Raw genomic sequence first — 15,132 nt, 5'->3', positions numbered from 1 at the left:
CATGATCTTGCTCCAGTTTGGAATTAGTCCCGGTACTGATCATGATGTAAACACGCTCTACCTGACTGTAATGCTGTCGATTATAGAGACATGGGATTTCATGGCGAGATTTTTTTTTTCCTGCCGTTGAAACCTCAAAGCTTATTTTATCCTAATCCTAGTTTTACGAAAACCTGTTTTATTTGAGTTAAACTACGTATGAGTGCCTCCAAATTGTCTTGTTTTAAAGTGCTGTGAATCTGTAAAATTTCTAAACTTGAAAAATAACTTATTTTAAGTCACTGGAATATTATCAAAAACGCATGGAGTTAAGTCCATCTGCCAGTATAGGTGGCTTCCTGATCTTCAGAAGGATGCGGTGTGTGTGACTGGTTGCTGCTGTTTCAATCTAACTAAGATCATTTCTGTCAACTGCTAGTCAGTCGTCGTAGGAGCGATGGTTTGAAAATTGATTGTAAAATAGTATACTTTTGAATCTGTATAAAAAAATCTACGTTTTTATTGTTTTATTTACAGGTGGAGCACAGACTGGGCCCCACCAGGGACCTCCATCCGGGCCCCACCAGGGACCTCCATCCGGGCCCCACCAGGGTCCTCCATCCGGGCCGCACCAGGGTCCTCCATCCGGGCCGCACCAGGGTCCTCCATCCGGGCCGCACCAGGGTCCTCCATCCGGGCCGCACCAGGGTCCTCCATCCGGGCCGCACCAGGGTCCTCCATCCGGGCCGCACCAGGGTCCTCCATCCGGGCCGCACCAGGGTCCTCCATCCGGGCCCCACCAGGGTCCTCCATCCGGGCCCCACCAGGGTCCTCCATCCGGGCCCCACCAGAGACCACCTGGTATGGGTTTGCAAGCTCCATCTACTGGTCTCTTGGGTGCAAGACCAGGCTTAATTCCACTGCAAAGACCTCCTGGAGTTCCCTCATCTCACATGCAGAGATTTCAATCAATGCCTCATAGGCAAATGCCTCCACACATGATGCATAGGGGCCCTCCACCTGGAGGTTTTGGAATGCCACCACCTCATGGCATGAGGGGTCCTTTTCCACCACAAGGTCACTTTCCTAGACAAGGGGGCCCAGGGGGACATGGTGCTCCAGAAGAAAGGGAAGGTAGGCAATTTCGAAATGATAGACAAGGATTTGACCCAGACAGAGAAAGATTTGGAAGGAGGCCATACGGGAATCGTAATGAAGACGAGAGGGAATGTTTTGGTAACCGCCTTGACGAACGTGATCATGAGCGACCAGGCGGCCGCGGCAGAAGAAGTTGGGGAAGAGGAAGTCCTGATTATGAAAGGAACAGGGATCCAGAGGAGAGAAACAGGTGGTCTGTGGGGAGAGAACGTGAACCTCACAGAGCGATGCAGGAAATGCAAGAAAACAGAAACGATATGGCCGAGGAGCAACGATCATTTGGTAACAGAATGGACAAGGCGGACAAAACTTCTGATAATGAAAAGGTGAAAGAAGAATCCTCTGAACACAAACCTGCTGAGGAGGTTCCATCTACAGTCCCTGTACAAACAGAAGCGGATTCAGGGACTAAAACAGAAACTGCTTGATAAGACTCAGTAATTTCAAAGACAAAGGTGTCAATGTGTAGAGCTTCAGAGATGTACAATATGATGTATAATATTTGCTTCTGCCTAATCGCTTTCATAGTTTCTGGAGGACTGTAAACAATTGGCTTCTCTTCTATTTAAAACGGCTTCATAATACCCCATAATTATATGGAAGAAAATAAAAAGTTATCCATGTTTTGCTGTAACTTTTTAAGCATCTACTTTGAAAAGTTGGTGGTTACGGTATTTTTTTTTTGTTTTGGGGAGATACAAAACAACATCCTTAAAAGACCTTCTAACTAAACCTTAGGGATGTGTTTTTAATAAACTCTATTTTCTTAACAAACCTTGTGTGCTATTCTTCTGGTCCTGGAAGTGGTTTTGTCCTCATCGCTTGTTACGTGACAAACATTCTGTGGACTGAATTAAAGTCTGAGAGGTTTGCCGTGTTGGCAACATGTTATTTCACACACTTCTATCTACATTGTATCTCTGGAAATGTTCAGAATAGTTTCTTTTACGTTTGCTTTCATTGCTAACTGAATTGTCAGTGATGTCATGTGTCCGCAGACAGTTGGGTTTAACGGTCATGAGCATTCAACATGAATGTTTGCTGTGAGTCAATATGTTTAACGAACGAGTTTAATGATTGTTTTTCCCCTCTGATTTTTAAGGGAATTTAAAAATTTAATTTAAAGGAATTTAAAAAATTGTTTCAAACGGCTTTTTCGTCTCACTTTTAACGTTAAAATCCTAGATTGTGCTTTATTATTATTTTTTTTTTTCCCCTTAAAGTTCCCTGGTTTACGTGTGTTCTGGAATGTATGGAAGGGATGAAAGCCCCCCAAAATAATGGCAAAAGAATGAATAAACCAGATCACAAACTACAACTATTTAATGAACTAAGTTTATGCACCTTATTAATAAATAAAATGTACACAGTGTCATTAAAAAAGAGCAGACTCGTGTCGGGTTGTCTCAGGTTTTAATCTGGATGTGATCCTTGATTCATTATAAAGTTCGTGCTGATGGAAATTCCGGGTCGAAAGGAGTAGATCTGAGTTTCTAATCTCAGCTGATGCCGGAAGGGAATCTCTCCAAACGCTGTTTGTTGGAGTAACATCCCTCCATACGCAAATTTTTTTGGGCTGCGTGGAGAACGACACTTCTGTTCTTTAGGGTGTAGTTGAGGTGATCTCTGGGTTTGAGTTACGGATGAGTTTTATTTTTGTTGAGACATACCGTATTGGCTCGGATATAGGCCGCACCCTAAAAGTTTGGTGCTTTTTTAAAGAAAGTTTTTTTCATAGACATGCTGCCACTCTGTCGTCCCCCCCCCCCCCGAGATATGCTGCCACTCTGCCCCCCCCCCCCGAGATATGCTGCCACTGTCCTCCTCCTCCCCCCCGAGATATGCTGCCACTCTGCCCCCCCCCGAGATATGCTGCCACTGTCCTCCTCCTCCCCCCCGAGATATGCTGCCACTCTGTCCCCCCCCCCCCGAGAAATGCTGCCACTGTTAAATACCGCCTGGATGACATAATGTGGTTTTTAGATCTGTGAGATTAGTGGCTGCATTTGGTGATCACAATGTATGCATATCTATCCCCTTTACCATTATGACAAAAACAAACAATTTTAATGAATCTGATGATTAATACTTTGCTGTGAAGCTAAAGAGAAAGCATTAAAAGCCTCGCACCCTGTCTGCGGTAACCACAGAGGTCTCTGTTTTGCATTTTTTATTCCACTGCTGATTCGGGAGTAAAATGAAACTCAAACACGACCAAGCACCAAGTATAACGAGCGTACAGTCAATAACATCAAGACATGCATACGTTTGTTGGTGCTGCAACCTGGTACAGATCTTACAATCACGCTGCTGCTGGGGCCCAGGACCGCCTCATAGCGGAGGCAATCCCATGTCCCATCTCCCTGCATTCACTCCGATCAGGTGTTGGGAGAGAAGGGCAGCAGGGCTGTGGTTTCTGTGGTTCTCACAAGTACCAACACCCTGGAGCTCAGGCTCATCCGTACGTTCACAAGCAACTGGTTGAGCTAGAGCCGTTATATTTTTCGGACCCAACATGCACCTTAGCGCTCTGCATGAGATTGGAACCAGTTCGTGCCGTTGCACTGTAGAACTTGTCACAGCCATCCGGTTTTACATGCGACAAAACAAGCATGAATCTAGAATACCCCAGGTGTGTTTGGAGGAGGGGCAGTTAAGGTGGGCATTTTCAGCAGATTAGTAACAAGCTTAGGTTCTAACAAACAGCTAATAAACTGCATCATAGAAAAAACAAATCTTCCTGGGTCAAAATGTTAGCGTGTACATAAGTGGAGGAAATATTAAGGGTCAGGGCACAGTCAACCTCAACCATTACTAACTAGAGATTATGCTTACTTACCTTTTTTACCCTGTCGATGTGGTCTGTCCCCAAAAGCATGCCAGAATTACTTTTAGGACGTACCTATACGTCATGTGGCGTCCGCAGTTTTGACAGGCTGGGCTTCTACATCAGAAGCCAGAATAGCATTAGCAGCTTGACAGATAGAAACCAGCATCGGCGAGAGGTAATGAAGCCTGGACTTGACAAGCCTGTGTGTGAAGCTGGTGATCTGAGTGCCCCTCACCCCAATAAGAGTATTTAAGGATATATACACCTTTTTATCTATCTAATGTCTTGAAGGGAACTATGCGTTTGCTTTATCAGGTCCAGCTGCATTAAGCCGTCAAGAAACTGTAACCATTGTCCCCGCTTTAATTGCTTTATTGCGTTAGCAACATCTTCCTGCCCTCACTAGTGAATATAACCGAGCATTCCAACAAAAACTACGCAACATCCCACAAGATGACTCTGGTTTGAAGATGGAGTAAGAGGGGGAGATAAGGACAAAACCCTCCAAGTGCAGTTACAATGGCAAAAATACATACAAAACCAGACCGGTTTAAACACATTTTTATATAAAACGGTGCAGTATTTGTTTTGTGGTTGACAGCACTTTCTAGTCACAAAGTGTAGTATTCAAACAGAAAAATGCAACAGATGTTTTAACATGAACTGCATATGAGCGGAAACAAGTTACGCCAGGCCACAAAACCAAGTGCATTCAAGGTATAGTAATGCCCACGGGTCACTGAGCAATCCCGATCACACCACAAGCCAGTCTGCCACCAGCGTTCCCAGTCACCTTGCTCTCATCATTTCCACCTTTGCCCAGGTCATCTTTCTTCTCATGGACCTATTCATGAAACAAAGGGGGAAACAAATTGTTGATCAACACAACTTGTACCAGCTTGTTACTTTTATAAAAGCAAATTGAAAGGCGGAACAGCGCTGCAAGTATAGGGATTTTCAAGAAGGTTTCCCCGTAGACAAAGATCAGACAGAGGGAGGTCTATAACAGGACAAATACCTGCCTACAATACAAGGCAATATCTTCATAGTTTGGAAAGCAGTGTAAAAGACCACAAGAGAACGCATCCGGATAGAAGCATTGGCTTCCAGATTTTGCCACGTTAGAAGCAGGACAAGTCCCAAGAGGCCAGTTATTTATCAGTACAGGATTTAGAAGAGACTACGGGATCTGCTGGATAAATCCACCATCTGGACAGGACACAAGAATATTCCTCAAGATTAAAAGATCAGCTACAGTCCAGTTTACCCAGGTATCTCGCAAAGGACAACACATAGCACTGCAGGAAGTACTTATTTATAATTTTTGATGCCTTTAGGGCATATCGGTAAGTCCTTGTGCCAAGACGCCCATTAAGACGTTCCAAAGTGTCCCGACCAGTCTGCCCCTTCCATTCTCTGTAGAAGGCAGCATTGCTAAATTCCTGGTAGTAGTCACAGCTGACAGCCAGCAGAAGTTCACGCAATGTCAGAGACTTAGCCCTGCATTGCTAAATGTAATACTAAAAAAGACACTGCTAGCTGATCAGTGCTATTAGGATGAGAGAAAAGCGAGCATTAAATCTAAATAAACGTATTAGGGATCTTGAGCCAAATGAGGATGGTGCGTTTGGACAAGAAGGCTATAAACTATTAAAGACTTTGCAACAGAGCCACTGGAAAAGGTATCAGCAAATCTCTCTTCTAGAATTGCATTATAGGATTATATATTGTCCGTAAACTTACCACAGTGGTGCGTCCAATAATAGAGAAGGGACCAGTAAGTGAGATAATGTTATCGGTAAACTCAATGTTGGCCACTCCATCTTCACCGGCAGCAATATTTCCAAGATCTCCAACATGCCTGCAGAAAACAACCCATCCGTGATAACTCAGAACAACCCTTCTATAAAGATGATGACCATTTACACATTTTTACAGCTGCCATGATCACAAAGATGCATGAAGTATACATGCACTTGGTTGACATTACTCAGATTCCAATACATTATACTACTTATACTTCCTGGTTCTAGTGGAGACAGCTATGAGAGAGGGGAGGAAGAAAATCTCCTTTTCTAGTCCCAATAAGGATACATGGGGAGAAAGATATACATGCATCTTGTCTAAACAGGGCCGGGGTGGCCTGCGGAAGAAAAAACTTCACATGTATGTATGTATGTATGTATGTATGTATGTATGTGCAACAGTGCAGAAAGTCACCAAAAGTTCACATTTCAAAGAAAAATTGGTTAAGGGGGTATTTGGGTAAAGGAATATCTCCAGAGGGGGGCAGGAGAAGGAAGAGAAGAAACTCATGCTCCTTCATGCTGGTAAAATAAGGAAATATGCAGCATTTGCCCATCCAGAAGACCTAGAACTGCCGTAACCCCTTACGCTGCTTTGAGAAACATCCATTACCTTTCTTCATCGGCTGGTCCTCCATGAGTCTTGTTGTGTGGGTTAAAGTGTGGTCCTGCACTTATACAGCCTGAAGCAGCAAGGAAAAAACACAATCCAGATTAATCATAATTTAGGACGGCCCGTATCACCGGTAACGGCATTGTTTGCATCTATAACAAGTCCAGAGCAGCAGACTTACCGTTAGTGTTATCGCCAAACGCATGAATATGGAAGCCGTGTTCTCCAGCTGTCAGTCCTTCGATTTTCCCCTCAATCTTAACAGGCTCATTGCCCTGCAGATCAGACAAGAAGTCAGCCCGGCACTATACCCAAAAACAAGGTCACAAAACATTCACCCCATTAATCTATGCCGGGGAACAAGTGATCCTTCACGGCAACTAACCGGTTTATCTGCCCCAACAATGCTTGCCAGTGTAGGCTGCCACATACTCCATACTCTTTTATAGACCGCGGCACTTTCAAATTAGTTACATTTCAACTTGTAGAAGCCTCAATAAACTGTAAATAGCGACAGTTTTAAGAAGTCTGGTGCATCGTTATGTTTACTTCTCCTACAATTTAATTTCCGTGAGCATAACTGAACCCAAGCGGACGACCAATGCCAAAGAAAACCAGGAGTATACAGAGTGCCCGGCCCTGGCTGCACAATAATGTTACGAGGCAGACGGGTAATTAAAACCTTTCCCTGATGTACCCGTGTATAAGATACACATCGCACTCCCCTCCATGCTGCCACCAAATATCTTCTGCAGACAGACCGCCTCGCAGAAAGTGCGTTTCTTTCAAATACCAAGTAAGCGCTAATGTGAAGTAAGAGTAAGCGTTACTGCATACAACAGCGCATGGACTGCGTGGAGCTCCGTAACAGATAAGAGACGCACGGCGTCAGGCCAAGTGCTGCAGTTAGAGGTATATTTTCTTCTTTTCCTTTCTATGAACCATGTGCTTGACCAAGGATTCCAAGTTGTGGCTTATTTGGGCTCCAGAGTTGTGAACCCCTAAAATACAGGGAATCGCCGAACCCTCGGAGCCCACTTTGCAGCCATAGCGTAGCATTCGTCTGTAGGGGCAAATCAATAAGCCATGAGCAGCAGCTTACAAACGGCAGATATATTACATTCTGTAACCTACCAAGAATCACGTTAACCGGAACATCATGTACCTAAAACACCAGGACAACGTAAACTGGCAAGCAGCGCCAGCGTTCAGGGGCTGCAGGAACAGTCACGTGTCTCAGCGCCTCTCTGTAAACAGCTACTGCGGGGCCTCGTAGGCTCGCGGTCACTTGGGCACTTTGGACCGGGATTAACTAAACAGAACTAGGTGAAAGTAGCAACACGTGACGAATCACACTGTACCAACACAACAAGCAAACATTAGCAGCCCGTGTAGGATCGTAACGGTTCCTTAAAGCCGCACAAAGCGTAACGTGCAGCAAAGAGTAATGAGAACAATCCGCGGATCCATTACCCACATGATTCCTCGCAGGTTATGTAACCAGACGCCCGGTGTTTGCCCGCAGACCACTAAGGCCGGCCCTGGTGGGGGCTTCCCGGCCCCTTAGAGTGGTGGACCCGGTCGCAGCGGGCTTAAAGGGGCAGGTGCCCCTTATGCCCTGCGTTAATGCGGCCGTAGAGGCCGCATAGGGCCCAGTCAGTCCGGTCCTGCCGCGGGCCCGGCCGCAGTTGCTGCTTGCAACAAGGTAAGTAGGGTGAGGGAGGGGGGTGCAGTGAGAAATGGGGAGAGGGGATAGATAGTGAGAGGGGGTACATAGTGAAAAGGGGCAGATAAGATGGAGAGGGGCTAGTGTGAATGCATATGAGAATGAATGAATAAATGTGGCTGAATTGTGTGAATGTGTATGACAATTAATTCATTCATGTGTGGATGAATTGCTTGAATGATTTGTGAGACTGCATTAATGAATGTGGTAATGATTTGTGTGAATGAGTAAATGCAAAGATGGTACATGAAGGGTGGGCTTTAACAATAAATAGATATGGGCTGCTCGGGCCTATTTTTTGTCCCAGTCCGGGCCTGGCCCCAGCGATAACCAAACCCTGCACGGCAAGAGGGACTAAACGCTGGTTGCCAGCTACGGCTACAAAGCGGCAATATGCGAGCATCCATACTACAGGTCAGCGGGGGACACCCTCAAACCGCAACCGTACCCCACATCCAGCCAGATCCCCCCCCGACATGACAGCATCCGGTCACACTACCAGATAAAAAAAATAAAGATAAATGCAACTTTATCAGCATGACACACGGGCCTGAATCAGCAGGGTCACGTCAGATAACGCACCTGGCAAGGGAATCGCTTCCATTACCCAGCAACCCAATCAGACGCCCACCCGATAAACTCTACGGTGCATGAGACGGCACGAATGGTTACCCGAATAACGCTGCTGACCGGATAATATCCGATCACTGACAGCGGCTATAGAGACGTCACACGGAAATGCTTCAGCAGGACACCGTGAAATCGGACACAGACTGACAGCCGTGTCACCGGGAGCCGATAGCGCGCAAAAAAAAAAAAAAAGCTATATTATTTAAACGGCAACATCAAATCATGCTGCCCGACCCACGACAGCTACACCCCCGTAAACGCGCAGCATTGAGCCCGCCATGATTGGTGAGGGCAAGGTGCGCAAGTGCCTCAGCGGCGGACAGCTGGGTAGCAATGACACAGCAAAACCCCACAGACAGCTCCCGCAATCTCATGGGTCACAGAACCGGAACACACGCTTGCCTCTTGCTCGAAGCGGATCACCCCGTGCACTTCGCCGGTCCCTTTCAACACACAGATCGCCTTCACCATGACTGCGCTAATCGTCTCAGCGGCCGCGAATGTACTGCGTGTGAACTTTCGCACTGCAACGATCCCTAAAAGTGATAGTATCGGCCAATCACAGCAGATTTTCCTGTCACGCGGTACGAGCCAATGGGATGTGTGGTGTGGCACGTCCCGTGATCTGTGAGAGGCGCGGAGGTTTGTGGGTTTACTTATGTTATGTAACGGCGAGCGGAGTTGGTCGAGGAGGGCTGGGTGTGGCGTATCGAGGGTGGGGTTTCTACGTTAAGACCATTAACCCCTTCAGTTCCGGGTTTAGTTTTTTTGCCATTTTTTTATAAAAGAAAGAAAGAAAAATAGGTCTTTCATTGGAAACAATAGAAACATGCAATAAATGATCATTTTGAGCTAGTATGGGAAAAAAAACTAATTTGTACTTTTCTTAGAAACCAGTTTGGGGGTAGTGACCGTGGGTGGTGGTGGTGGGGGGTATACTTTTCAGATGTAGCGCTAAAGCAACCGGATGTAAGTGCTTTGTTATTATTATTTCTTTTTATTTTCGTTTTGCACTGTTATTTTTGTCGATCTCTCGTAAATCGTGTGTATGCTGGTGATGTCATAATGAAATCACTTAGCTCACTGTATTACTTATATTTTCTTCTTTATTTTATTGGTCATTTTTATTTAGATTTTTTTTTAAAACAAAAAAAACAACTCTACTAGACCATTACCCCTGCTCCTTATTTTACTGCCTTGTGCTAACCAATAGTCTTCATCACCCAGCTGGACACCCTGACTAATGGAGGAACGGACTTCATTAGCATTGCCGTAAAGAATCAGCTCAGTGTGGCGGGAACCTGATTTAACCCTGATGAGTCCCAGCTTTCTTGCTCCAGCCTCGGGGTCGCAGGGCTAACGCTTCTCTTTCTCTGCGAATGTGTCTGCAATATTGGGGGGGTTTTAGGGTACTTCCTCAAAAGAGAGGAGCCACTGAGACAGTCTCTCCTCATTCCTCCAATCGGTAGAGTGAGTGTGCCCAGAAGCACCGCCCCTTTTGCAGAAACATGCCGGCTGTCAGGACAGAACACACGGGGGCAAGTGTAAGACAGAAGAAAGAAGACAAAAAAGAGGACACAAGAGAAGAAGTGCAGGCCATGAAAGGAGACAGGGATCAAGAATAATGTAAAGACTAGATGGCCGAATGGGTCTTATCTATCATGAAACGCTATGTTTCTGTGTTTATTATCACAGCTTCATCGCCCTCAAGCATTGCATTACAAGACGTTCATCTATTTAGTACACGGATGTTATGTAGACAAAAAATATATTTAATAGGTTCTGAGCTTTGTGATTTTTAAATTAGTAGGACCCTATATCAGTCTGAAGTGTAGGTTCTGGGCAGGACCTCAGTATAACAGACATACCTCGCAGTCCTGCTGATGTCGGTGGGTGGTCCTGTGACATCGGGGGTGTTCCCAATGATGGGGTGTTCCCGCTGATGTCAGTGGGTGTTCACGCTGACATCACGGTAGACCTGTAAATGGGCAGCGAGCGACACGTGTCAAGACCCCGCTCCCGCGACCCAGAGGTTTCGGGTGTTGACCAGGAGAACCGGAGAAGCGGTGCTTCACCTAGAGATTCCCAGGTATGCCAGTAAGCATATCGCCCATCTCTCCTGATTTAAGTGGGGCAGTCACAATTCTTGGGCACTGTCCCGCCAAGCTGCCTCATTATCCTGGTTTTGTAGGGATCATGGGCTGGTTATTGAGATCAGAGGATCTCCCGTGACTGTCCCACAAGCCTTGAAATCTATTGAGGTATATGCATTACTGGGCTATGGCACTTGTCCATTTTCTTTTCTCATTTTTTTTTTTTTTTAAAGAATCTAAAATTATACAAGAGATTTACTACATTAAAATGTATTTGCTAGTTACATAAACCCTTTACTATTCCTTTAACACAACCGTGCGGCTGTGATCTTAATAACCAACGCCAGCCAACTCCTTAGAAACTTTCAAGTATTACTTTACAGAAAGCCTTAGTTTGCAGCCCCCCCCCCCGGTATAATCAGATGGCAGAATATTCCTGTTGTTGAAAATAAAGTATGTGGTTTTTGTCTGGCATGCTGTAATTTAATATACATTTTGTAAGTCGATCATCATAGAGAAAAATGTATGCATGTGTATAAACTTTTTCTCACCAACTCTTATCGCGTGATAACCCGTCACTCGGCATCATTCACCAGCACACAGTGTGAGTAAGCACTGAAGTAAAGGTCTGTATGAACAGACCTCGCACTCCCTTCATTTTGGGCTTTTTAGAGGGAGATCCATGATTGCTCCTCCAGAGATGGGTGGCCCCTGATTAGGCTGCTGTGTACGGTGTTAGAATATGTGTCAGTGTACAGTGTTAGACTGTGTTTGTCAGTGTATGCTGTTTGTGTGCATGAAGGGAGTGTCAGTGTACGGTGTTAGAATATGTGTCAGTGTACAGTGCAACAACGAGTATATGTGTGTGTCATGCTCAGTGTTTAAATAGTAAGGCTGCCAGGAAATGGGGTTAAGAGGGTCACTCTGTCCATGTCGTTGTTGTGGTCACGTGAGTGTGTTACGAGAGACAGGCCTACCCAGAGTCGGGAGCACGCAGCAGAGGATGGCAGCTGAGGTAAGTAAGTCCTTACAGTGTGTTGATGTACAATGCTAGACTGTGTGTTGTTTTCAGTTAAAATGAACATGTGTGTGTGTGGCAGGGTGGTGTTGTGCGTTTTGGGAGGGTGTCAGTTTACAGTGTTCGGTTAGTTGGGTTGGTGAACAGTGTAGTTTATCATTGCACAGTGTTTGAGTGGGTGTGTATGGGGATGTCAATGTACTGTATAGTGTTAGACTGTGTTGGGTGTTAGTATACAGTGTTAGAGTGAATGGGTGTGTGTGGGTGTTAGTATACTGTGTTAGAGTGAATGGGTGTGTGTGGGTGTTAGTATACTTTGTTAGAGTGAATGGGTGTGTGTGGGTGTTAGTATACTGTGTTAGACCAGGTGCAGTGTCCATGTACAGTGTTAGTATACATTGTTTGAATGTCAGTGTATGGTATTAGAATGTGTGTTACTGTATGGTGTTAGGCTGAGTGTTTTTGCAGAGTGGATGAGCCAGGGAGGAGGTGCGCGGAGTGGCATGCAGGGAGCAGAGCCATGAAGAAGCTGTACACAGTAGGGGCAGGGCAATTATTTTGTGTGCCGGGGTGATACACCCTGTCTACCTGACTCAGCTGCCCCTGCATAAGAAACAATGTGCTCCCCACTCTCTACAGCATCTTCCCTGCTCCATCCTGCTAGCCTTTAAAAATATTGCCATCTATGTAAAAGAATTAGAGGCGCATAAGAGAATATTCTTTCCTGGGGCGCTACTTGGTCTAGGAGCGGCCATAGTCACAATCTGTCCAATGCACAGGAATAACGTGGAAGTGTCCGTTGATTTTTGTTACAAAAATGCTCATCCAACCCAAACACAACATTATGAAAGAAGAATCGACATGACGGAGATCCAAGGTGTGGTAGAATAGACTTGGCCCAGACACCAGCCTTGCAGTTCTCTTCATATTCCAGTAGGAGTCTCTGCGCCACAAGACATGCAACGGCAGGCAAGCTAGAGACAGAGAGAGAAACACATGGGGTCAGATTGCTGCCAAGTTACAGGATGAAAATTTGCACAATTTTTTTAGCAGCTAATTATTGCCAAGATGTTAACTTTGTATTTAAAATGTTATAAAATCTTAATCAGTTCTTTACCTGATTAAACTTGTGGCTATTCTTAATCCATACTTCCCTAGCAGCGTGATTCATTCAGACCCCTCCAATGTATATTTAAATTCCCTCACTGTATTAGCCTCTACCACTTCTGATAGGAGGCTGTTCCATTTATCTACCACTCTCTCAGCTAAGTAAACGTCTTTACATTACATCTAAAAGAGGGAGTAAATGGACCAAAAGTAGGGTATTGGTTTATCTTTTAGAAGAGAGGATCCAGCCAGTACCTGGGTCAGGGTAAGTTAAACAAACACACCCAGGGTAGTGCATCCTAGGCAGACCACGTCTCTCGCACCCTTCCTAACATATTGGAAAACTTGGTGGCGGAGCCCTACCGGCCCAGTTGGGTCACCCATACGGTGGGGCCACACAGAGCAATGAACAGTTGTTTATTTATAATATTTTTGTAATATATTTATAATACATATTATGTTTATGTGCACAGTTATGCCTAGTATTCAACCCATGTATGCAAAACGACTAATAAAGTGCCTAAAAAGGCTAAATCCATATCTTGTTACTGAACACATACAATATAATCAGCACATGTAGTGAGAGATTATCGTATCCTCTCAAGAAAGGTTTGATCAATATAGCTCGACTTCAATACATGACTGCGTCTAATAGATGAGAATTATGCAGCGTTAAAGGCGTTAAGTGAACATGCACCCTTCTCACACCATACCTCGGTAATAATCGCTAAACGTAAACCTATCAGTAAAAGCATGTTCAATGCTCCATAGTTTTACAGTTGTATATTGTGACAGTTCTATCTGGAACGTCTCCTTCCAGAATCCAAGCTTATACTTTTTTTTTCCGGCTTGTCTGATTGAACAATCTTTCTGTAAAATATCTTCTTTCATGTATTCTGTTTGGATATAAATAAAAAGGAATGAATAAAAGTCGCACTCATGCAGCTTTAGCTGTGTATCTCTCTCCCTTAAGAAAAGGTACTGCTTTAATGAAACTGCCACTAAATTAAGGGTTAAGAAGTTAGAACAAAAAGTTTTTTGGAACAAAAATAATAAACATTCCATAGGTGTCACCTAACCCCTTTTTTTCCTTGGGGGGATAGTTATTCTACACCCATGAATGCAGGTGCACGAGGTTCTGTTACATACAAGTACGAACGTCTTCAAGGATATCCGAGGCTGTGATTAATTGGAGCAATAATAAGAATATGCAGTGTAGATAACAAAGGGAATGCAGGGGGGAGATTTTTGGGTTAATATATCACACGTAATGTCATAGGCAGTAGTGAGCCATTACCGGCAGAGACTCCATTCCTGAGAAATAATTCTACTTTAGTTATAATATAGATAACTTTATTTCAAGGTCAGCGTGCACTTAGACTTTCTTTTCAGCTCTCGTTATATATTTGCACACAAATAACTTCCTTAACATCGGCAAACTCCATATTGGAATTTATTTGGCTCACATGGAAACCAAAAGATCCTCTAATCATAGCTAATAACTGGACCTCCGGGGCAGGTGTCGCTTGGCATTGGCAGCCCTCTGCCCTGGTTCCACCTATCTCTCACCCTATTCTTTGCCTATTAGGGTCTTCTCTTGCCATATTTGCAGGTAAATATACCACCCCACACCAAACAGCACAGGTGATGGCAACACGGTCTTTAATTTGGTGCTTCTGGCCCCATTATATGGCCTGAGACACATTATGACAATCTTCTTTGTAGATTTATAGACATTTCTATTAAAACTACAGATGAACCGATACTAATTAGAATCTGATGCTTACATGGATTCTGCTGAGCACTTACCGCTACTAATGTGTAAAATAGGTTTAAGGTTCAGGTCCACATAGGGCTTGGCAATCTAAAATATACTTAAGACAATTTTTGAGATAGGGGTTTTTTTTTTATGTGAAAAAAGAAAGTGGTCCAAACTAAAAAATGAACCCTGTCCAGGTTTGATTCCCACCTTTTATTCATACAGTTTGATTGAAATTATACCTTAAAGCAGTATTTATGGCTAGGGGCACCCAAGGCTGAATGAGTGACCCGATATAACATGAAATATAAGTTGATGATATTTATGGAATATGGAATATTTAGCAATAAATACATACATATATACATCACTTAAAAAAAAGAGAAACACATAATGGGACAAAATGGTATTTAG

The 15,132-nt window shown here is 44.4% G+C and overlaps 2 protein-coding genes across 2 annotated transcripts; one reads left to right on the top strand and one right to left on the bottom strand.

Annotated features, from left to right (window-relative positions):
- Positions 1 to 842: 842 nt before the first annotated feature.
- On the top strand, positions 843 to 1,565 carry LOC149277304 (SR-related and CTD-associated factor 4-like). Its single transcript, XM_089503082.1, has one exon. It carries the CDS (start codon positions 843 to 845, stop codon positions 1,563 to 1,565), a length of 723 nt encoding a protein of 240 aa, XP_089359208.1.
- A 3,138-nt stretch (positions 1,566 to 4,703) lies between these two features.
- On the bottom strand, positions 4,704 to 9,212 carry LOC149277303 (superoxide dismutase [Cu-Zn]-like). The gene is made up of 5 exons (XM_089503063.1): positions 9,144 to 9,212; positions 6,567 to 6,660; positions 6,386 to 6,455; positions 5,711 to 5,828; positions 4,704 to 4,811 (listed from the first exon to the last, which is right to left on the bottom strand). The coding sequence occupies exons 1-5, from the start codon at positions 9,210 to 9,212 to the stop codon at positions 4,704 to 4,706; spliced, it is 459 nt and encodes a 152-aa protein (XP_089359189.1).
- Between the last annotated feature and the right edge of the window lie 5,920 nt (positions 9,213 to 15,132).

This window comes from Sceloporus occidentalis, unplaced genomic scaffold (assembly GCF_023333645.1).
Source record: "Sceloporus occidentalis isolate IW3139 unplaced genomic scaffold, rSceOcc1.0.p SCAF_219, whole genome shotgun sequence".
In the NCBI taxonomy this organism is placed as follows: domain Eukaryota; kingdom Metazoa; phylum Chordata; class Lepidosauria; order Squamata; family Phrynosomatidae; genus Sceloporus; species Sceloporus occidentalis.
This window is presented reverse-complemented; position numbering and strand designations above follow the sequence as displayed.